Source organism: Pyxicephalus adspersus, chromosome 5 (genome assembly GCF_032062135.1).
Source record: "Pyxicephalus adspersus chromosome 5, UCB_Pads_2.0, whole genome shotgun sequence".
In the NCBI taxonomy this organism is placed as follows: Eukaryota; Metazoa; Chordata; class Amphibia; order Anura; family Pyxicephalidae; genus Pyxicephalus; species Pyxicephalus adspersus.
This window is the reverse complement of record NC_092862.1, coordinates 74,476,943-74,500,464: the sequence shown is the minus strand read 5'-3', so window position 1 is coordinate 74,500,464 and position 23,522 is coordinate 74,476,943. Positions and strand designations below refer to the sequence as shown.

The 23,522-nt window shown below is 36.8% G+C and overlaps 1 protein-coding gene across 1 annotated transcript; it reads right to left on the bottom strand.

Moving 5' to 3' along the window:
• Positions 1-799: 799 nt before the first annotated feature.
• NSUN2 (NOP2/Sun RNA methyltransferase 2) lies at positions 800-23,175 on the bottom strand. The gene is made up of 20 exons (XM_072411877.1): positions 23,088-23,175; positions 22,827-23,001; positions 19,757-19,914; positions 18,769-18,873; positions 17,742-17,847; positions 14,732-14,803; positions 14,486-14,570; positions 13,711-13,903; positions 12,984-13,058; positions 10,871-11,001; positions 10,223-10,296; positions 10,009-10,136; positions 9,720-9,816; positions 8,622-8,797; positions 7,702-7,794; positions 6,783-6,918; positions 3,769-3,849; positions 3,376-3,514; positions 2,663-2,702; positions 800-1,624 (listed from the first exon to the last, which is right to left on the bottom strand). The coding sequence occupies exons 2-20, from the start codon at positions 22,926-22,928 to the stop codon at positions 1,183-1,185; spliced, it is 2,433 nt and encodes an 810-aa protein (XP_072267978.1). The 5' UTR covers positions 22,929-23,001; positions 23,088-23,175; the 3' UTR covers positions 800-1,182.
• Positions 23,176-23,522: the final 347 nt, after the last annotated feature.

The following is a 23,522-nucleotide window of genomic DNA, read 5'->3' as shown; positions in this document are numbered from 1 at the left end:
ACTGAGGTATTAAAGAAGCTTTTCTCTAACAAAACACTGTGAAAAAAAAAAAAAAACAAAAAAAAAGTAAAAAAAGGTCAGAACACAAGAAACACCTGCTAAAATTGTACCTTTAACATATAGTACCTTATTAACAATCAATGGGGGGAGGGTACCCATTAGATTGGTGAATTGGTGATCAGTAAAGTATACCTTACATTTTTGGTCAGTGGAAGAAAATCCCTTACATTGGTAGTTGGGGAAAAGGGCCGCCCTTGTGCTGCCGTGTAGGGGTGAAGGACCCCCTAACATTGCTAGCCAGTGTGATCAGTGCCCCTTTGTTTGGGGTTCAGGGGAAAAGCTGCCATCTTACACTGGTGGCAGCTGGGAGGATTGGCCTCACCCTTGCTAACAGTTTGTTAGTGTTAGGTTAGCCAGTCCTAAACTGCTTGCTTTAAGGATACTTATTTCTGACAAATATTTGACATTTTTTTCCTTCACAATGGAAAGATATCTTACAACTTACAGTTTAGTCTACACGATGAAAGCAGAAATCTCCCTAATTTTACTTTATACCTATGTTTACAGATGCCTAATTACATTAAAAGCAGCGAGACCTAGACTTCTACAGACTTTTTAATGTAATTATATAAAATGCTTTCAAAGTTCTACATACACACTCCTATTGGCCTGATAGGTTTCCCTTGAAATCAACTGAAACATTCAATGAAATGTTAATAAAAATGCACAACACTGTTCATGGATGTGCAACATATTGCAATGGATTTTTCACAAACTGTTGTATAAATAAATCTGTAAATCCCATTTTGAAACAAATTTTATTTTTAAAAAAAGAAATAAAGTCCAAACTGGATTATACATTTAAAAAAATGGATGTGAATAAAATGTTGCAGCGAAGACTGATACTTACAGTAAATAAACTTAAAAAGACTGAGAAAATATATAAGATGCTGTTGTTGTCCTATTCTGAAGACCCGGACTTTAAACAAGTATGTTGCTCAGCCTGATTTTTTACTTAAACTTTTCTAGCTGCATGTTTTCTTTGGGTCAGTTAAACCCAGCCAGGGAATTACCTTTTGAGAAGCATGTCAGGAATGACCGCCTTTGCATATCTGTTATAAGTTTCCTTTAAAAGAAAGTGACAACCAAACATGTTTATTAGTTCCATCAGTCAGTTATTTGCTAATGTTGTTCTTTAATAACATCATCATCGTCGTCTGGACAATCCACGTTGGACCCTTCCAAGCATGATTGGGTCTTATCTTGTTCCACTCTAGCCTCTAGATCTATATTGGACTCATTTATGCATTCAGGATCCCCTTCTTGCTTCAATTCAGTCAAGGCACTGCTCTGTGTATCTGCATTATCTGACGTATCAGTGACCTCATTTTCGTCCAAGTCATTATCTTCTTTTATGCAGTCCATGTCCTCTGCTTCTGTCTGGTCCAGGACCACCTCGGACTCAACAGAAATGTTTCTTGCATTTTCTTTCTTTTCCTTAAAAACTTCCACACCCATCATTCTTAAGTAATGTAATCGCTCATTCTTAGGAACAAAGGAACGGATTGAGGTTTTTCCACGCCAACCTACCAGAACTATAGGGCACTGAAGAGTGTCAGGTTTCCTAAAGAAGAAAAAAAAAAAAAACACATATACATTTTGTATATACACATGCGGATTAATTGCACAGCTCATACAACTTATTGAAGAAAAGGAAGTCAGACCTGTTGAGGTAGAACAGTATAAAGTACTGTAAGCACACAATAGTTCTCATCTATTTGATCAACATCAATATTAAAATAAAATATCTTCATTCTATTCAATTATAATAAATTAAGTTTCCTTTAACTCTATTGTGATCGGAAGTTTATAATGCGTGGATATCCAGCCCGTATTTAGCGGCATCATAATAATTGGTACACTTAATTGCTGTAATGCACTTTAAATCCTGTAATATTAGACATACAGTACTAAATTAAAAAAAGAAAAAGAAAAAAATCACATACTGGATCCAGTGGCATCTATGGGGTGAAAACTTATTTTTGTGACTGACACCAACAGTTTGCTTATAATAACTATGCCATAGCTGAACATTTTTTATCAATAGGAACCAGTGACCAGTGACAACTAGGAAAAATGACAACCAGACAGGTGTTTACTGCTGAAAGGGACAGGCAATGTCCATTCTGGAATATCTATTCTATTCTGCCTGATCACTGCCAAGTGGTCCATTTTGCCAGCGTTCTTTGCATGGCAATAAAGTTTTCTTTTGAGAGTGCCAGGACTGAACTCCCAGCCCTTCTAGACGGACAAAGATCATAATGTTAGAGGAGGAAGAGACGATATCAGTGCCTGTGACAGAACAGGGACAGGTGAGTATCACGATGTGTTAAGTTCGCTTTAAAGCAACCAGTTATGCAAGCTGCATGCTTTCAAAAAGGAGGCCATTTAAAAAATATTTATTGTACAAGGCATGTTAATATACATATTGCAGGTGAAAATTAATTATTATTAATAGATAGGATTTATATAGCGCCAACATATTACGCAGCGCTGAAAATGCTATTTAATGATAATAGAAAAGAATCCCATCCACTCCTAACCATTTTGTCTGCCAATAAAATGACATACTTTAATGAACATATAATTGTGGAATACTTACTGTGGATCAGGCTCAAATTTTAGGACAATGCTTCCCATATCTGAAGATAAAACAAATTTTTTTCTATAACTCACAAGTATTTATAGCACAGTTCTGTCCTAGCGAACACAAAACTATTCACAGTGTGAGGATTAAAATGTTCTAAACAAATACATGTGCACTGTTGTTAGAGCAGATTATATTACATGAATAGAAGAGTTAAACTGCAATTATAGTACATTGTGATAGAGAGAGTCTGGTAGTATGCCAATGCTTGAATTGCAATGCAGTATGTGGCATGTTCAAGAAAATGAAACATAAATTTGGTCTGCCTTTTTAATCCTCTTGCCTTCTGTTGCTGTATTTTTAAGCTTTCAAATTCAATGTGTTATGCAAGCTTCAAGTATGGACAGCAGTGATAACTTAAATATGCTAAACCTTTCAGAAACTCAAGAGTATGAAAACACAGTGTTAAAAAAACATGTATGTTCCAAATACTAAATCTACTGTACTTTAGGGACAGCTTCACCTTTTAGAGCCAAAAAACAAGCCATCCCTTAACCATGTACCTGTAAGATCTTGACAGGCTGCTAACAATTTGTTTTTGGACAGGCAGGTCATTCATTTTAACACTAGAGGCAGCCACAACACAAATTTTCAAAGAACCTGATTTCTACAAACACATCAACTAGATTAAATCATGTGACAAAAGTTATGAAAGGTAATTTACTTACCTAGATCTTTAGTTTGTTTTTGGGTTTCACTACTAAATTTACTTAGGAAGGGATTTTCCTGGGTAAGAAGTACCTTGATATCCTCTACACATACAGTCACAATTCTTGAACTGATGAATGGATACAATGTGTAAATACCCTGCAGGTACAGAATAAGGGTTACAATAACCAGAACACAAATAGATAAATAATTACACAGCACTGTAGCCTAGAATAATTAGAAACACTGAAGGGACAGCAGAAAGACCAACTGTTCCAACAAATTTTCCCCTTAAGTGTTTTGTTTATTTTCTCTTTCTAACTTTACAGCCTTATAAAGTGGCTTAGCTCACCAATTCCACATCAGGAATTAAAAAAAAAAAAAAAAAAACAAAAAAAAAAATAAAAAATTACCTCCTGGGCTAGTCTGTAAGCACAGCCATATTGTTCTCCATCATTATTTCGGCACAGGACTTTTACACCAGTATTTATTACCTGTAAGAGTAAACACAACATAGTTTACTACAATACTGCTGTTGGAGTCTGTCTTTTCAGCAGTCAGCACTTACAGCTCAAACATGAATCTTCCACAAGCTGTAAATATGCTAAATTAGTTCTCGCTTTCTGATTTGTCTTCTAATCACATAATGGGAGCTCACAGGCGCTCAACGTTTAAATCTTAACTAGATATGCTTAACAAGTTGCAGTTATTTCATCTTATCTTTACCCTTCAATTAAACATGTCATAGGCACTTTGTAGAGTCTCTCAATAGTCTTGCTGAGATGCAAGATGTTCAGTTCAGCATCTGTTTATGAAAGACTAGTTACATTCAAAATATGAATAGTATTTGCTGTTTTCAGAAATTATTTTACACAAAAGCATACCTAAACCCAAAAATCAAAAGTGTAAAATGCTGTATCTCGCTAATTTTAATAGATGTAATTGAATTGGTTTTTCTCTTTTCTTTTACCTGGTCATCCTGTTCCTTCATATCTACACTGTACTGTGTGGGGGTAGCCCTGGTCATCACTGACAGGAATTGACATTTTCGGTAATTACTGAAAATGCTTTTGACCTAAAGTAAAAACTAATGCTGCCCCTACATCTAAATAGGACCTGTATGTAACTAAAAAAAAATTTACATTTTGTTCCTGGGCTAAGAAAATTTAAGAACAAGAAAAACTACAAATCTGTAAATGCTACCTTCAGTAGGTTCAGAATGTCTAAATTATGGTGCGGGTTGCTACCACTAAACAAAAGCTGTAGCTACACCCTGAAGCACTGAAGGCAGATACTAAACAGTGGCAGCATACTGAATACCTAATTTATTTATATGTATCAGTCACAAATATAATGGGAACCAATCACATATTCAACATCAATATTGCATATACCTATTTTATAGTCATGTACACCAATTGAAATTGTTCTTTTTGTGAATTTGAACAGGCAAACCTTAGATCTTTATTTAAACAAATAAAGAGATAAAAGGTGTTATACAAAAAATAAATAAATAAATAAATAAAAAAAACACAAAAGAAAAGTTGCCTTTCATTTTTTTATTTACTGGTCAAAAAAAAAAAAAATCAATAGAAGTGACGGTGTATTGTAGAAAACTAGCTTAAGAAGCTGGTATACCCCCATTGAGAAAAATTGCTTCTTGCAGGCATTTTAAATTTAGAAGTAATAAAGCATGTCTAACATTAATGAGGCCACATAACTAGCTTTGTTTTATTCATTCGCAGCACATTGCTCAAGAAAGTCTGTTAAGACATTCAAGTGCTCTTTGAACAGAGATCCTTCATCCTCCAAGAGATATCGCTCTTCCTTATTTGCTTAGTTGATGCCATCAAATATTGCATCCCAACTCTCTGGCATCAGCAGAGGGCACCCACAATGGCTAAATGGTTTGCCTATATATTCAGCATATGGAAGATCGCTGAGATTTGTAGCACTGAAAAGGCATTCAACCGATGTTGGTACTATTACTGGAGTTCTTGGCCTCAGCAAAGAGCAACTTTGATGACCCAAGACAGTTAGGACATCCTGGGAAATAGCACTACTTTTCTGCCCCCAAGCCTTAGACCTTCTCACACACTTAGACTTCTGCCTCCACAACCCCTTAATCCCACCACTCCTCTTTGATTTTTAGCCTAAATTTCCTCATATACCTACCTCCTCTTCAACATCTTTATTATTGCCACCTGTCCTCTACCCCTCTTCTTACTATCCTCCCTGTACCTGTGTTAAAAAAAATCCACCACAAATGACTCAAAATATGATTTATTATTTTGTTTCTGTTTGTTACCTTCTGCTGAAATGCTGTAACTCTGGTATACAGAAGGCCTGTTCTTTGCCTATAAGTTCAGCCGCAATCTGCATTAATGTTGGCTGAGGCTGAAATGCTGGACTGCCTGGTCAAATCTTTTAAATCTCCTGCTATACTCAAAAAAAGGAGGCACCTAAAATGCTTTTTTTCCCCAGAAGGCCTCTATTTTTTTTCATGGCATGTTAAAACCACACTCATGGGCCTGCACAGATCAACTGCAGAGAGAACCCCAGCTCGTAGATATAGGAGATTTATACAAGACCTGCATAGCCATACCTATTATTTCTTGGATTTATATAGTTGAAAATTGTATGCAGTGATGCTTTATTTTAATTTCTTACTGCCAGTTACCGTTATAGCTAATTGAAATTTTTATTACCAGGCATAGTATATTCTTTTCTCATCTCACACTTGCAATGTTCTAAACATATGCAACTTGACTTCGTTCCTAAATGTGTATAAATTTTTAATTAAAAAAATAAATATAAAAACACAGACTTGCTTATTTACATGTTTATTACATTTCTCTGTGGCAATGAAAGTAGTTTAACTTATTTGTAAAAGACTGTTTGAATGGGGATGTAAAGTTTATCTGTTCAAATATGCTGATTCCCCAAGCAGTTTACCATGCTCGTGAATGGCAATAATAACCAATTTAATTCTAATTTTAGTTGTACTCCATCTAAAATACTACATCGGATGTACAAGAACTATGCAAATGTCCTAGGGCCACGTCACATAGGCAACTGAACTAGCAATACATCACCAGTGGCAAACCTCTGTGGAATTGTTCCCTTGCTGCACTGCATGCTGCAGAATCTTGACTCTACCGCTACCGGGAGAATATTTTATTGGACAGGTAAAGGGGTCTTTTTCTGGCACTGTCAAAAAATGCCCAGCTTCAAGATCACACTTGGAACATGGCCATTTGGCACAAATTTGTTGTAGATGGTTATTTTAGGACATTTGAATGAATGTGTCATAAAAGACACATTAAAGTTTTAAACTGTTTGCAAAGCATCATGGACACCTATAGGGACAACATAAATCTGCTGTAGAAAAATAACAAAAAAAAAAAAAAAAAAAATATATATATACCTTCATCTTTTCACTATTATGAAGAAGCACATTCCTCAGCTCCTTGGAAACCACATACAATTGTTTCTTTTTCCCCTCCTGAGTTCGTGTTAGGAGATTGGTCTTTGGGAATGATGAATCTAATCCATAAAATTTCCTGTAAACATTGTTGTAATTAGCTTTTCTCTAACAAAATCATCTATCACCAGCTTTAAGATATAGAAAGAAAGTAGCTACAGTAACTAGGTTCAGTTATCATAGAATTCTACTGAACAGCTTTGATCAATGTGTTTTCTTGTCTTATGTTTAAAATAATTTACAGCAGATTTTAATGGAAATACAGTGGATTTGGTGATGCCAAAGTAGAGGTCATGATCAAATAAAAATAAACACATTTAGACTAGATGGGTAACATTAAATGTTTTGGTATATGCCAGCACTGTATATCATATGACAACATCTTCAAATAAACCAGATAAAGGGGCTTTATAATAAGTGGAACAGAGCCTGACATTCTCAGTACTGGGGCAGCTATAGAATACAAAAAGCTATTTGTTGAGAACTTCCTTTCTTCCCCAATAAGATCAAAACACAACTAAAATATCAGATGTAGGTTTACCAATCTCAAACATCATCATCTTTCCAGTTTGCACTGGAGGAACAGAACAGAACCCTAAGGAACAGAACTAACACTGTCAGATGTTCTAGAAAATGGTTAGAATGATTAACGCATAAATTATCTGTCATGTCAGAAAGTTTAGAGCTATGCAACAAAATGAGAAGTTTATTGACCTAATTCACTAAGTGTAAAAAATCTCAAATTTATTGGACAACTTAAAGGAGTGCACACTCTGCTTTTGCAAAGCAAGCTTCCTATAGAAAAAAAATTGAAATCAGGGGAGCAGATTTGTTTCAATACACATATAATAAAAATACTTACAGTATTGGAGGAAATATTGGATCATCCTCTGATAGAAACACAAAGGGGTCTTCTTTAAACCCAAACAGCTTCATTTTCTTTGAGGGTGGGGGGCTGGAGTTAAACAGGCAAATTAAGCAAGAATAAATGCAGGTAAGTTTAATAATAGCATACAGTAAATTTATACTCACTTTTCTCATTTTTAAAATTAAAACATCTGTCAGGATTTTAAACGTGTGCTTTTTTGTAAAATAGCAGAATACTAGAACCACTGTCAGATTTTAATTGTCTTTTTTTGTCTTGTCTTTTTTACGTTCAATAAAGTATGTCATTCCGTAAACTTTCCCTCTCTTCGAGTCTGATAAAAGTAGTTGTTCACACTGCAATTTTTTCTAGAATACTGCATAGGACACTGGTGTACAGGTAAAAACAGATGCATTTAAGATGCTATTCATGATAAATGTGAAGGCAGACCAGCAAAGTTCTCTATCATGCATTACTGCCATAACTGTGATATGAATGAGCATCAATGTAGCTGTTCCATTTAATTTCTGGATATCTGTAGCTTTGGTTATGTGTGCTGAACTGAATTTTTATCTTGAACAGCACAGGTCCCCAGCCCATAGTATTGTACCCATTCAGCTTTGACCGAAGCCATAGCATACATTAGTGCCACGTTTTAAAAAAAAAAAAAAAAAAAAAAAAAAAAAAAAGAAAATGTAAAATGACATTATGATATATGCAGAACACATACATACAATATACATTTTACACAACACACTTTTTTTGGTTTACTTAAACTGATGAGCTACAAACATTTTAGTGCATGTCCAATTAATATAAAATTTTTCAATATTTGGAAGTGTACATCAATAGGATGCCTAATCTATTAAGTACTTAGCCAGTCTCATCTTATAAAGTCAGCTGATAATGATCTTTACCCGCACACGTTGTCTTTATTGGTAGAATTATTCTCAGGATTGCTGCAAGATTTGGTGCCTCCGTCATTCTCTGCATTATCTGTTCCCACAGCTGGTTCATTTGTTGTTTCTGCCACATTTTCAACATCATTAACAAATGGCACATTGGTGGAAACAGTAGGGGGCCTCCGCAGCACCTGCAAGAAAACAGGTCATGTCTTGAGTGATTTTGAGAGCCTAGTATAAAGTAGACGGATTATTGAAAAGAAAAAAATAATAATGTCTGCAACAGATAAATACTTTACATAAAGCAGGCTTAAATAAAATTTCTCAAAAAAAAAAAAAGAAAAAAAAAAAAAAAACACGATTTCTGGTTTATACTAGCAAAATAGGGTTTCTAAGTTTACTATTTTTATGGAAAATATGTTTGTTGGCCAAGGTAAACAGCATTTTTTTCCCCCCCCCCCAGACGTTCATCATAGGACATATCATAGGACGTGCCATAAAGGTGGCAAGGGGAGGAAAATACTGTAGATAGTTATACAGGGGATTAAAATTTAGTTTTAGAAGTGCAAAGATTCATACCCATTCTATTCCTGTGTGTCTGCTGGTATGCCATCATGACAATGGATCAAATGCAGACAGAATTTCTTTAAACTTCTAAAAACATCAAATTCTGACTTTACCACAACCTAATCTCACAAACCTAAAATAGTATCAAGCAAGTAGAAATGGTTACCGTTATATGGCAATGGTGCCCAAATATAATGCAGTGCACCAAACAGATATGGTGATTGCATTTTATTTGTTTTGGTTCCTTTTCACCTGGGTAATCTGTAAATAACCTTAAAAACCATTCCTCATGAATACATACTGATAAGCAACCTCTGTCATTCTGATCCCATAGGACTATCCTATAAATCTTTAATAACCCCTACTCCCTATACAATAAATACACCTATTTGGAAACACAGCCCCACCGCTGGCCTGGTTCAGCTTCTCAAGGGTGAAGTCCCACAGTATCAACCCTTGCAGATTGGGGATTGACAGGACAATGTCTATGTGTGTTGAAAGCATTCTCATTATTTAAAACAATGAGATATATTAAAAAAAACCTACCTTAGGTTGCCTCCTGTTCCAGGGCATAGGAGCTTTCTTTATCAATACAGCAACAAAGAAACCTCCGGTATTCTGGTGATGCGGTAGTATTCTCAGGCTGTTATTAGGTGAGGAGGAAAAAAAAAAAAAGGGAGGCTTTACTAGCCCATATTGTTTAAACTACAAATCAAAGACAGTATTAAGGGGATAATTTATTTAGCCTACTACAAACACTGACACCTCAATATATAAAAAAAAATTTAACATACATACTTTCATACATACACACACACAAAATACATTTGCATACCAACGATGTAGATTCATTCCTTTCATTTTTTCTTCATCACAAGGAAACATTGTTGGACGAATCTGCGTATGTCTGCTTGTAGGTACATCTTCCCATTTGTCAAACCACTGTCCTTCTTTTGTCATTACCTAGGAAAGGAAAATCAAGCGCTAACAAAAAAAAAAAAAAAAAACCCAACTTACAAAGTAACCCCATAATGAACACGTATTATTACCCTCCAGTGTGTAATTCCTGGCATCCACTTTAATCCAGGAATCTCAGAAGAGACATCAGCAAGCTCAAGGGATCCTAGTAAAACCAGTATGTAAACAAATCTAAAATCAATAAATGTCTTTTTTGATAGTTACTCAGATTACAATCATAGCAAAGTGTATGCACGAACATTTAATCCAAAAAAGGTAATACGGATACTAAATCGCAATATGCAGATTTTAATTAGTATTTTTATATAAAAGTACAAATGACTGCAAATTAAAATTGATAAAGGGAGCTTATTAGCAATTTGCAAAAGCCCAGTATGTTGATTAACTGCAGGGAACCCCATAAAAAGGCAAAATAGTATAGAAGCAAAAAGAATAAATTCATTGTACATTGTCAGTTGTGGCTATTTATGAAAAGATGAACAGGAAGTACTGCTCTTTTCAGAGTCCAAAGGTAAAAGGGAATTCAATTTCCAGGTCTGATGTAATAACAAAGCCGTTTAGAAGATTACTAAATATGTAAATTGTAAAGCAATGGCTTTCAATTAAAAAAAAAAAAAAAAAAAAACTCTGAATAGGTTTTTTTGGAACATTTTGTTTTTTTCTGTGTCTGATACAAATGAGCCATGCGCTGCTTGTAAATAGAAAATGCATGGCCTTGCCTTCACTTTTTTCCAGCAGGGATGCTATAACAGCTTCATCTTCAATAGGATTCAGTGAGCATGTTGAATACACCATCCTCCCCCCTTCTGCCAGCTGCTCAACACCACGGGTAGCAATTCTAATCTGTAACCTAGAAAATGCAAAACGAAGGTTAACAACAACTTGCGTGCAGTTTCAAAAGATTCTTCTCCCGAGAACACGGCATGCTTCCTCTCTTATCTACACAGATCAGTTAAAAGAATAAATTAACGCTTTCCAACAGCAAGAGAATATAGAGGAAGATGGGCATAAATGGGAAACTTCATACAGTACCAAATGGCAAATCCTTTAACTCTGCACGATGAATGACTGGTGTAATACACTAGGCCTTGCAAACTCACATGATTCATGTAAAACTGTTTAAAATACCCCACCTCTTGGTTTACCAGTGAACTGATTTCTCTAAAGAGGTCTCAGCTGAAAAAGTATGATTCTTCTAACATATGTAAATACTAGAACTTTATTTATATATCTGTGTAGATATGGCTAAACTAAGAAAACTTGTACTGGGTGCAGGTACTGACCACCAACCATAAGTCTCTCCAGCAATGTCTGAAGGAGAAGACTTTCAATGTATATGTATATATCAGAATGTTTACCAAACACAAAGCTAAAATGAAGAAAGCGGCCCAATTTCTAAAAAATATTGTGAATCCGGCCAAAAGAATGCAACAAACATTTTATAGAGCCTTATACTTCATATTTAACATTCCTAATGTGTTCATGCAATAAAAAAAAACCTAAAAGATACAGTACTCTTACAGATAGATATTGTACTTGTGCTATAAATGTAACAATCTTAAGTACATAAAATCCATTTCATGGTGTCCACTGAGTAACAGAGGAGAAATAGAATATAGGCTAGCCCAGAACACCTACCACCAGGCATGGCTTAGTTTGTAGCAAACAAGACCAAGACCACAATTATAGGAGACATGGGGGGTGATGTCCTGTTAAGGCAGAACAACACGCAATGGAGGTAGTGTTCTTTAAAACGGTTCAATAAGCTCTTAGGGGAAAAACATCCTTCAGGTGTGTTTCCAACATCTTTAAAAAAAAAAAAAAAAAAAAAAAAAAAAAACAATGGAACTAGTGGTGGTGTAGTGGTGATTTAGTGGTGTGCCCTGTATAAATATGAAATAAAATGATCGCTTAATTTTTCATAATAGCCAGGGGCTCCTTAGAAATATACTTACACAAAGATAGGATCTACTTCAGTGCCAGACAGATTCTCACCTGCCAATGGCTCAGAAGGTGCAGATGGTGAGTTAATCATATAGAAAATCTACAAGTAGGCTGTGTGCTTAAGAACAGAGTAAATAACTAGGTGAATTGTACCACAGAGGCTTGCGCGTCTGTAGTAAAAACATCAACTGAAAGGTCAAAAAAAACTAGCCACATTTAAAGGACTACAATAATGAGGCAGATTTTAGGACCATTCAGTACAGCAGTTATAAAAAGAAATCCATTCTTCTAAGATACGAACATCTAAGGAATGCTAATTAAAAATTAGGGTATACTAAGCTAACCTACATTTTGCCTGTTTGCCAGTGTCTAATTTTCTTGGAGGTGGATGTATCTCTCCCTCACTCTATGGAAAAGAGAAAACTAAATTTGTATGGGGTTCAATGAACATAATGCACAACATTGTTTACAATAAGCATTAAAGAAAAAACAGTGACAGTATATTGAATGTATGCATTCACAAATGTATGTATGGCAATGCTGCAAACAGACTATAAAGCAGCAGTATAAAAAAAAAAATCCAAAATAATCCATTGCAGACTGCAGAAGGAATATTAATGCTATGCATGGAGCATAGCCCTACACAACTCAGCACGACACTATATTTTTACCTAAATGATTTCCAAAAAAGGAAAACCTGACATTTGTTGTCAACCTTTAAAGGCATGTACAGATATAGCTGTGATCACTGTTCATTTCTAATTTTTTTGTAAATTTTAACGTTTTATAAGAACATTCACCTTCAAACAGCATTCTGTAAAACAGAACAGTTCAGTACTAGAAATATTTAAAAATAAAGATTTAAATTAGTAGGATGCTTGTTCTTACCCATGCAATTGCAAACTGTTTAATGTTGTCCATTTTTTCCAAACATCTATGTTCTTTCGCATTGTGCCATCACCACTGCAACAAAGACAAAAAAAAGAAAAAAGAAAAAAAAAAAAAAAAACAAATCTCTTTACATCCGGTATCCATATTAGACATGATGCTGAGAAGAACGTTAGAGAGCCACCATCTCGAAGTACTGCTTCCATAATACACCAAGTCTATACTTTAAGATGATGCACAAAGATATATCACAATGCTAATCGTCTGTATAATTAGAATTCAACACATATTACAGGCTTTGCATAGCTTAATGCAGTAGACAAAAAACACATTGTTGACAAAGCTCAATAAGCAGCACTGGCATAGTGAAATCCTGGACCACCTATTTTTTTTAACCTGAAGGATAGAAAGTAAAGTTTTCCCAGGTCCCCAATCAGAGCTGGCAGGCCACCTAACAGCTGGGCTTCTACTGAAAAGTGCTGGGCAGAGCAACCAGCTAAAATGAACTGGGGAAAACACTGAATTTAGTTTCATATGCTGAAATGAAAGAGTTAAGCAAGGTCAGAGGAACAAAGAGAAGGATAAGTGCACCTTTAAACAGTGTACTGACCCTTTAAGAATTATGTGGGCACGGAGAAAAACATACATACATACATCTCAAAGGCATTAAAATAATGCCACAATATAAAATCTTATTTTGAACATTTAGTTGTCTCATCTGGCTTACCTGCAAGGTACATCACAAAGTATCCGGTCATAGTATAACACTTCTTTGGCACCATTATTTTCAACTAGAAGCCGAGGAATGCTCGATGCATCATGATTCACCACCATAACACAGGGGCTGTTCAGCCTCTTAGCTTGATGAACTAATAGATAGCAACGCTTGTTGTCCACATCGTTAGCAATAACAAATCCCTCTAATATAAGCAAAAAAAAAAAAAGTTAGAAGTGATATCCAGTATAACAACAATAATATACATATTTAGCATAAACACTAGCTGATATAGTAAAGGGGCAATACAACATTTAGTAAGAGTGATAGCTTTTTTTGGTTCATTTCCTGCACTCTTAACTCCCTTCGCCAGCACCAGGGAAACATAATACACTTTCCCTGCAAGGCTTTCTAGAGTTCCCGATAAAGGGGGGAAACCTGCCACCCGACTTATCCTATACCAAAGTGTTTTCTGCTTCATGCAGAGAATACCATATAGGATATTGCAGGCCTATCTGCTGCAATTTTTAAATAAACTGCAAAATGCAGACACTATGTGGCGCCAATTGATGATAAACAAATCAAACAATCCCTAAATTATAACCTTTCCAGGTACTAAATGCAATCCTGACCACCTGCTTTTTCTAATCAAGTTAGATGCAATGTGCCGCCTTCTCTTAAAACAATAGTAGACACCTAAACCTTTGGAGTGCTGGCAGCTCTCAAGTTAACTAACAGGAGCTGCATGTAAAAAATGTTTTGTAAAATTAGTCAAGCCATGTCATACCAGGAAATGGAACTTCCATGTCCGCATGTAACATTTCTATAAGTTGTTTTGTTTTAGATCCTGGAGCAGCACACATATCCAAGATCTATGATGAAAACCAATAATTAGAAACAAAATGGACAATAAATACCTTGTTCGTACAATTTACTAGTTTGTGGTAGTACAGTATCAAGTTATCAGTAACAACAGACAGCAATAAGTCAAACAAAAAACAAATTTTAAAGTTCCCTGGGAAGTCAAATGTACCTTGTGATGAGGCTGCACATTCAGAAGAACAGGAGGAATCATACTGACTGCCTCTTGACGACTTATGTTACCCTATAAAAAAAAAAAAAAAAAAAAATCACTACAAACTTTACAACTGGTATTTCAAATGCAACCACTGTTAAATACTAAACTCCCCAAAATGTTTGGGCCACGAGTTTCAAACACCTATGGCAATCCTGACAATAGATTTTTCACAGTATCAGCAAACACAGAGCTCCATTCCTTTGAATCTTTGAGGCTGAAGCTATAACACTTAGCCAGTCCTGCCAGAGCATTTTGATGGCTTCACAATCGACACTGGAATACTTTAGTACATGGAGGAGTTCATGCTCTACAGTGAAATTGTAGGTGGGTGGCAGCCCCTTTATTGTGACCAAACTGTTTGGTAACCACCCAAAAACAGCCGGGTGGATGCTGAAAAGTGCCGGGTGGTACGCCCAGCTAAAAGGGCCTGGCGAGAACCCTGCTCTAGGCAATGATTGCAAGAGTGATTGACAGTTGGTATGAAGTTTTTGGCAAAGTTTAGCCATAATGCACAGCACTATGGCTAAACCTCTCGACTTCAGTTCCATGATAGCATGGAATCCTTTTAACAATTCAGGCGGAGCATACATACCAGTCAATTAGCATACCAATCTTCTGATGGCGACATTGTGAGGGTGGAAGCTGACACCACTTTCTTCCCCTCGCTACCTCCGCCCACACTTTACATTCAAGTCTTGCGAGTCCTCACTACTTGCTCAAGACTTCAATTATTTCCAGCACAGGCTGTTATCACTCAGCCGACTATACAGCAGTATTCAATAAATATACATATAAAGAAAAGCAAGGACGTGGCACTTCCTGTTTGTTCAGACGTGCTACACTCTGGCTCTCCTATATTACTCTCAATGTAAGTATTGGCATTTGTTTTCTACACTTGTGTAGAAAACACACCATGTATCTTCGTATTTTAAAGCTTTTCTCTAAATCTTGGGATTATTACTATCGAATTACATTTCAAACACCCATGCCTTGGTGTCATTTTAGCAGGGGGACTCCACACACGGATAGCAGCCATTGTGCAAGTCGTTTCATTTTATGTCCGTTTATTTAGATATCAAGCAACTTCACCACCTTAAATACTTAGTTCTCTTTCTCTACATAGGGTACTTTGGAACATATCAAAATACATTTGTTTTTAAGAGGGCTTCTGTTGCTGAAAAATCTCTTCATCTACACTACAAATTACTGGTATAGACTCAAGTGAAATTAAGTAAGTGTATTTTTTGAAATGACTAGGTCTGTAAACCAACTTGGAACTACTTCAATAGATCTGGAAAGCATTTTATTAAATTTTGCCTCATTATGATCATTACACTCTGCTATCAACAAGATCATACTAATCCAAAGTCATATTACTATGACTTGGGCTGTTATATCTGTTCAGTTAATATTATGTACTAAGCTAATCTAAACATGTATATATCATTTGGCCAATGATATGCTGATACTTTGTTTTTGCTCTTATTTGACAAACTCATCAATGATTATTTGTTATTAGTGTAATTTGTGATTTAATATGATGTTTTTAACCAAACTGGATTTGGTATATACCTTGCCTAACCACAATATTACTAATACATTGGTCATTATATGTGTGTTTCTCTTCAGTGGTCTGTAACTTGCTCTCCACATCCCCTGAGGAAGCCCATTTGGGCGAAACACGTCAGGTTCGAGATATCATATATAGTAGAGAATTGTTATTCGGACCACTTTTCTTCAAGATGTACCTGTAATCTATGTACCTATTCACAACTGAATATTTTAAGATACTATGTTTAAACATTTTAAATTACCCTAATAAAGCATTGTACATTTTACAGAAAGTCAATTTGAGTACCATCTTAGAAGCATTCTGTTTTACACTCTCCCCTTCTCATACCTCACCCCCTTTATTGGAATGGAAATTTCTGATGGCTACACCTAAAAGTGCCATGTCACAAAGCTCAAATCATTTTAATTTTAATCTGGTTTCCTGAACATGACAAGTTCAGTGTACGCAAAACTTCCTCCAGTCATCAGTTCACAACGCAATGGAACAGTTTTGGATGGGCTGGGATATTTACTTCATGCATTTGCAGCAGACAAACCTGCAGCAACTGAATGTCAATATGGAGCAAAATGCATGAGGAATATTTCTTGCAGACAGAATAACAGCATCTTGAGCACCGGTGGTGGAGGAGGATAGAGAAGCAGCTGTACAACAGTGCCAACAAGTCAGCATATTTGTGGGGGAAAGGAGTGGTTTTAGCAATTGGGGGAAGTGGGGATAGAATCACCATGGATACAGGGACACTTAATGCTGCTTTGGTAACTTAGTCCATTCAGCTGCCAAATGCCACTGACAGGACGGTCAGAGCCACCACCTTTAGACACATAGTGGACATACTTGGCGAGTTGTGGGACACTGATCAAATTCCATCATAAAAGGACCAAATGTCAAGCACCACCCATGATCCCTGAAGAGACCACAGACTTGCAGTAAGAGTAAATGCTACCTACATATGGGATACTAAAGCAATCAATTCTGTTTCGCCATATTCCTCAAGTCCAAAAAGGCTTAAACCAAAACTAACTACTGCAGGGCTGCAGCTTAAGTACTAGATATTTACTGAAAATGTTAACAGTTTAATATAGACTAATGATGGGTGGAAACCCAAATCTCATCATTTGAAGGCTTTAATAAACCTATCCTTTTAAGTCACCCCACTAAGAGGTAGAAAAGAGGGAGGGATCTTTTTGAGGCATGTCAGGTGACAAGCATTTTCAGGGATTACTGGAACTGAAAAAACTGAAGAATGCAAATTATTAAAAGCAATCATAATAAAGCAGATCTTCTGTCAACCACTTGATATCTTTACATTGTATTCTTTGTTACTCTGACTGAAATCAGAACAAGCTTTATACAAGTCTAGGTTTATTTTCAATTTAATTTAATGTAACTTACAGATTCAGTCTCACTTATTAGAAACTGGTGAAATTTTTCCAAGTCTGGTGACTTGCGGATGATCTTCCTGCTCAGGTTTGTGTGCCAAGCAAGCTCATCAGGGTACCTATGAATTAGGAAAAGACAAGGATAAAGTGCATCAGTGTAGGATCATCATCATCCCACCGATTCTTTACCATTCAATAGTTTTTTTTCTGCACAAACCCTTGACATTGGTTATTACAAAAGAAATAATTACATTTAGGAGAGGTTTCAAAAAACTCCTAATCATATTGGGTTTAAATTGTGGCAGGACTAAAGTTATGTTCCTTCAATAGGCATCACAATGCAGTCTAAAAAGCTCTATAATTTAAAAAAAACAATGGTACATATTTATGGAGACATCAATCTGGCTACACTGAAGCAAGACCTATTTTTTAATGAGGGACAGTGCAAATCACTGCAAGAACCAAAGTTTATCATATTTAAACATTTTTAAAGACTTGGTTTTGCCTTTTATTTCAGTTGTACTTGCAACAGAATGTAGTTCTACCTTGTAAAATTCTTTAAAAAATATAGCTAGTTTAGTTTCGTATTATAAACTTCTTTTAAAGCCACTGATGCATTACAGAAAGCTAAAGAGAAGAAATAAAAAATTGTGATGTCATCCTCCTGGTTTACGATATTTGGTTCGCTGATATGTATTTCCACTTTGTGTTTACCTAATAAATTGAAGTTCTACTCCAGAGTAGAACAGTAGAGCATGTGCAATGCAGGTGCTTTGCCCTTTACAGGAAAGACCAATTTACTCTTCACCCAACATGCTGCAATGCATTAATTTTATGTGTTGAGACATGTTAGCCAGTTCATTGAAAGCTAGGCTGCATCACACCTTGATGTGTGAACAAAAGGGATGCATTGTACCATAATGCTAAATAAAGGGCACCAAACTAATGTTTTCACGTTACAAGCGTTGCATAATAGGTATACTAGGACGTATTGGCATTTCCCTAAATAAACATAACCTCTTAATGACTCAACAGTTTACCAGCTCAGTGGTAGAGGAGCTTCAATCTTCTGACCATCCACTTCAAGGTCTTGTAACTCCTTGAAGAACTTTTCCTTCAGACAGTGCAAAATTTCTTTGGCATGGCTAGAAAAAAAACAAAAAAAAATAGCAAATCAGAAATTACCAGTTAAAACTAGATCATTTTGTCCTCACCTATACACTTTCTTGGCCTGTGATTTAATAAAAGTTAAAGTAAAGCTATTCAAAAAGTATATTTCAGGTAATATCAAATGAAGGAGATGGAACTTGTGGCTGGGCAATTATGTTGTTACAGGTTCTACTGTATTAGAAAAGACCAGAAGTTAGGAGAGGTTGCCAATTCAGGACTATATAGAAAATATTATAGAAAGGTGTTAATTTTCAGGCCACCTGGTACAAGAATATGGCCTGTGTAACCCTTGATGACCAAGTCAACCCAGATGCCCAAACAAACGTAAGAGAATCAGGTTTCATCACTTATTAGAACAACTACCATAAAATTATAAAAGGATCTAGAAGAAAAAAAAAAAAAGAAGAGCTGTCAGGACATGCACGCATTACTATGTGTCAATTGGAACAGAACTTTAGAGCAGTAGTATACAGACAGCAGTTCCCAAAACATTTCGTTTTTGTAAAACCTTAACTGTAAATATAAATTTAAATAAATTATGTTTGTTTGGGGACAGACATATGCATTTGATATGCAGGTAGTACATCACTACCTGCAAACTCCATGCAGCTTATTATTATAAAATTCTTCACATCTAACTTACGTACATAGTAAAGGGGGCTGAATCAAGCTTTGGTTTAAAAATGACCAGTTAAGTTACTTTTGTTTTAATATATGGATTTGCTATAAATGTTTTCATTATAACCAAAGTACAAAAGAAAAACAAAGCAACATGAAATAGTGAGCATTACAAACATGAATAAAAAGTTGTTTGGTTTTATTTTAATATACCCATAGTTGGAGTGGGAGATGCATTACCTTTTGTATCCAGTAATTCTAATTGTGGCAGGGAGAGGTTCCCTTAGAGCAGACATAAACTGCTCCCATTCACCTTCAGGCACAATCTTCAGCTCTTGATAATAATGTTCAAAGAGTTTGTTTTCCTTTATGATTTCAGCATAGCCACTTTCCCAGGCCTTAAAGAACACAAAGGAAAAGATTAAAGTAAGACACATGTTTATAATCTGTTATTTATGTTCTATTGCATCATATCTGTATTTTTTTTATTTGGCATGGACATCTTGCACAGCGATTTACTAATTGTTCTGTCAGTTGTTCCTAAAACAAGCTCATAATCTAAATTTACTAACACAGTCATAGTTGAATAACTTCTTAAAAACCAAGGCCTAATACCACAAATTAGGGGTTGCTAGGGGAGTTAAATTTGCCTCCAGTTTTCCCAAATTTAAATGGATATGTAATAAAAGGACATAATTTATGATATTATAGCAAAGTCTTTGAACTGATCTATATGTGCTGAATGAAGAACAGTTAAAGTTAACTTTTTAGATTTGGAAGTATATGGATAAAAGGAGGATTTGGGCCAAAACATATTTCAAAGCTACTTACAGGAATAAGTATATTACTTTTCTTTGGAATCCAAGACAGTATAGGAACGGTTAAAACTGAACTCTAGCCTTACCTTTGGGCTGCATAGCTAAAGTGGACTTAAACTCAGAATTTTTACTTTAAATAGAAGTTATGTCTACCCTTTTATGTAAAAATTCTGTTTTTGTTTTAAGTGCAGCATCGCCCCCTTAATTCTCGATCGCCTAGACCAGGGGTGTCAAACTCAAATAAACAGTGGGACAAAATTAAAAACTTATAACTAAAATAGCACTGCTACTACAGTTCACTGCATCTATAAAACAGTCTAGTGCGGGGCCATGCATAGGCAGAGAGGGCACAGGTCTATAGACGTGAGTGATGACACTACTACAATAGTAGGAATTACTTGCGTCTATAAAACAGTCCAATGCGGGGCCACGCATAGGCAGAGGGGCCACTAGTCTATAGACGCAACGCTATTTCAATGCAGTGGCAGGCCAGCTGCAATTCATATTTAGGATTCCTTTGGGAGCCAAAAAAAAAAAAAAAAGGACCATGCGGGCCACATTTGGCCCGCGGTTCAGAGTTTGACACCCTGGCCTAGGCGATTAAAAATGAATGAGAGCGCAGAGCCTCCAGGGATACCTACCTCACACATCTCAAGAGGCTCCTGGCTGCTCCTTCTGCGCATATTCGAGCATCTCCGCCATGTGCAGAAGGAGCCCTTTCATCAATAGAGGAAAAAATTGTCGATCTCACACATGTGCAGTAAGATCGGCAATTTTTCCCCCCAATCTACGTCACCCGGTCTGGTGCCTGCACAGTGAGAGATTGGGTGACGTAGGAAGAATGCGGAAGAAGAGAGGAGAAGATGGTGGCACCTGGCAATCCCCAAAGACGGATACCGGGGGACCTGATGGAAGAAACATCCTTCTTATTAAAACAGGATTTATTTAGCGACAACATATTATGCAGCGCTGTACACTAAATAGGGGTTGCAAATGACAGACTAATACAGACAGTGATACAGGAGGAGAGGACCCTGCTCCGAAGAGCTTACAATCCAGTAGGTGGGGAAATTTACACACAATAGTATGGGAGATATGTAGTGGTGGGAAGTAGTGATGGTTTCAAAAGGCAGAAGATGGGTAGGCAAGTTTGAAAAAATGGGTTTTGAGTGCTCTTTTAAATGAGCAGAAAGTAGGAGCAAGAATAGGATGAGGAAGACCATTCCAGAGAGTTGGGGCAGCTCTAGAGAAGTCTTGTATCCGTGCGTGTGATGTGGTTATGGGTGAGGAAGTCATTAGTAGGTCATTAGAGGAGCGGAAAAAGCGGCTGGGAAGTACTTTTTTTTACCGGGTCAGTTATGTAAGTGGGACAATAACTGTGTAGGGATTTGAAGGCAAAGCACAGGAGCTTGAATTTGATTCTTAAGTGAAATGGAAGCCAATGGAGAGAACTACAAAGAGATGCAGCAGAAGAGGAGCGGTAGGAAGGATGGATGAGTCTGGCTGCAGCATTCATGATAGATTGTAGAGGAGAGAGTCGGGTTAGTGGAATACCAGAGAGGAGTCCAGACGAGAGAAGATAAAAGCATGTACAAGGAGTTTGGTGGTCTCAGGGGACAGGTAGGGGTGGATTTTGGAGATGTTGCGTAGGTGAAAGTAACAGGACCTGGAAATGTTCTGAATATGGGGGGTAAACGAGAGGGCAGGGGGAAGGTGACAACGAGACAACGTGCCTGAGGGGAGGGCCGAATACCAGTGTTGTTAACAGTTAGATATATGTCAGGGGCAGACTGATCTGTGGGATTGAAGTAAGTGTGCTTTTATTGTTTTGTGTTTACTTCTGCTTCAACAAGGCTTCTGAATTAAAATTGCCTAATCCAAGTTCACTGCTCACTGTGAACGTCTGGATGTGTGCATTAGACGATGCGGCAAGACACAGCTCCCAGTTCCCTAATTTCCTGGCTGGAGGACGTTCTGCATATTGTAGCATTTTCTTTCCCAGAGGTACTAAGTTTTACTGATCTGCCCTTTTCAATCATTGCTTAATTTCTTCCAACTTGCCAAAGATGGTCTGCAAGTGAATGTGTCTGCCAAAACATACCTGTCCTTCCTAAAAGACACCTACACATTATTATATGTGTATAACTCTTACAAACAGCACAACCACTGCTTGCATGAGAGTCAAAGCCTTGCAAGAGAAGTACTGAGTGTTATGATTTATTTTAGGAAGCTATGAATAGCACTCTGCTCACCACTCCTTATATTACTTGAATTAAAAGCAAAAGAAGGTTAGAATAAGGATAAAGAGGTGAGTGGAATGTAAAACATGAGATTTATCCCCAGATTTAGCTTCTTTGAGTTAACACAGGTGCATTCAGTGTGCCACAAAGAGTTTTTTTTCAATGATTTTCCAAATGTTGAGGCAATCAGTAATGAGGGCACAGGGCTGTAAAGCATGCAGAATAAATGACAGCTATGGAAGAATTTCTCACCGCCTGCTCTCTGGCCTTCCGCCTCTCCTCCTCCTCAGCTGGAGTCCTCTGCACTGCAGGACGCTGGTCTCTGTGCCTATGACGCCGATTTCTGCGCCCCATGCTCAAGCTGACAGCTCGGACACAGACCCGGGGAAATGTAAGAACACGAGAGAATAACCCCAGCTTTGTGCACCTAATAAAACGGGAGACACGTGACGTTTACTATTACACATATACATCAGAGAACTCTATCACTCTCATGCCATGTCACAGCCATACTTCTATCCCAGCGCTCACACAGCTCAACACGTGCAAGCAAATCAGACTTCCACCAGCCCGCACCGGTGACGTAGAGAATACGGGTGCCGCGAGGAAAGGAAGTTCAAGTGATCAACCAATATTAAGGCAAGTCTTGCTCACGTGTGTACTGCCTGATGAGGACATCTTTGTAAAGGGCAGTACTGGATATAGTATATTTTATTCTTCAATATATGACGGTAATTTGACGTAGGTATGTGTAGTTATTATCTAGTTGGAAGGTAATAATTAGTATGAACATTAACTGACAACAAAAAAGAAACAAATGCTAAAGACAAATCGCCTGAGAGTAGTCTTATGAAACTTTACTCGTGTGAGTGGATAACGTCACCGCCCACTCTGCTTTCCTCTATCGTGATTAGCTGAATATTAACAAATGTCTCCGCCCCCTCGCTG

Excerpts from the sequence above, each read along its gene's own strand:
- NSUN2 (XM_072411877.1), bottom strand. The coding sequence starts at position 22,928 with ATGGGGCGCAGAAATCGGCGTCATAGGCACAGAGACCAGCGTCCTGCA. Across the intron at positions 11,002-12,983 it reads AACAGTTTGCAATTGCATGG|GTTACAGATTAGAATTGCTA; the intron begins GTAAGAACAAGC and ends TGCATTTTCTAG. Across the intron at positions 1,625-2,662 it reads AAATTTGAGCCTGATCCACA|GAAACCTGACACTCTTCAGT; the intron begins GTAAGTATTCCA and ends TTTCTTCTTTAG.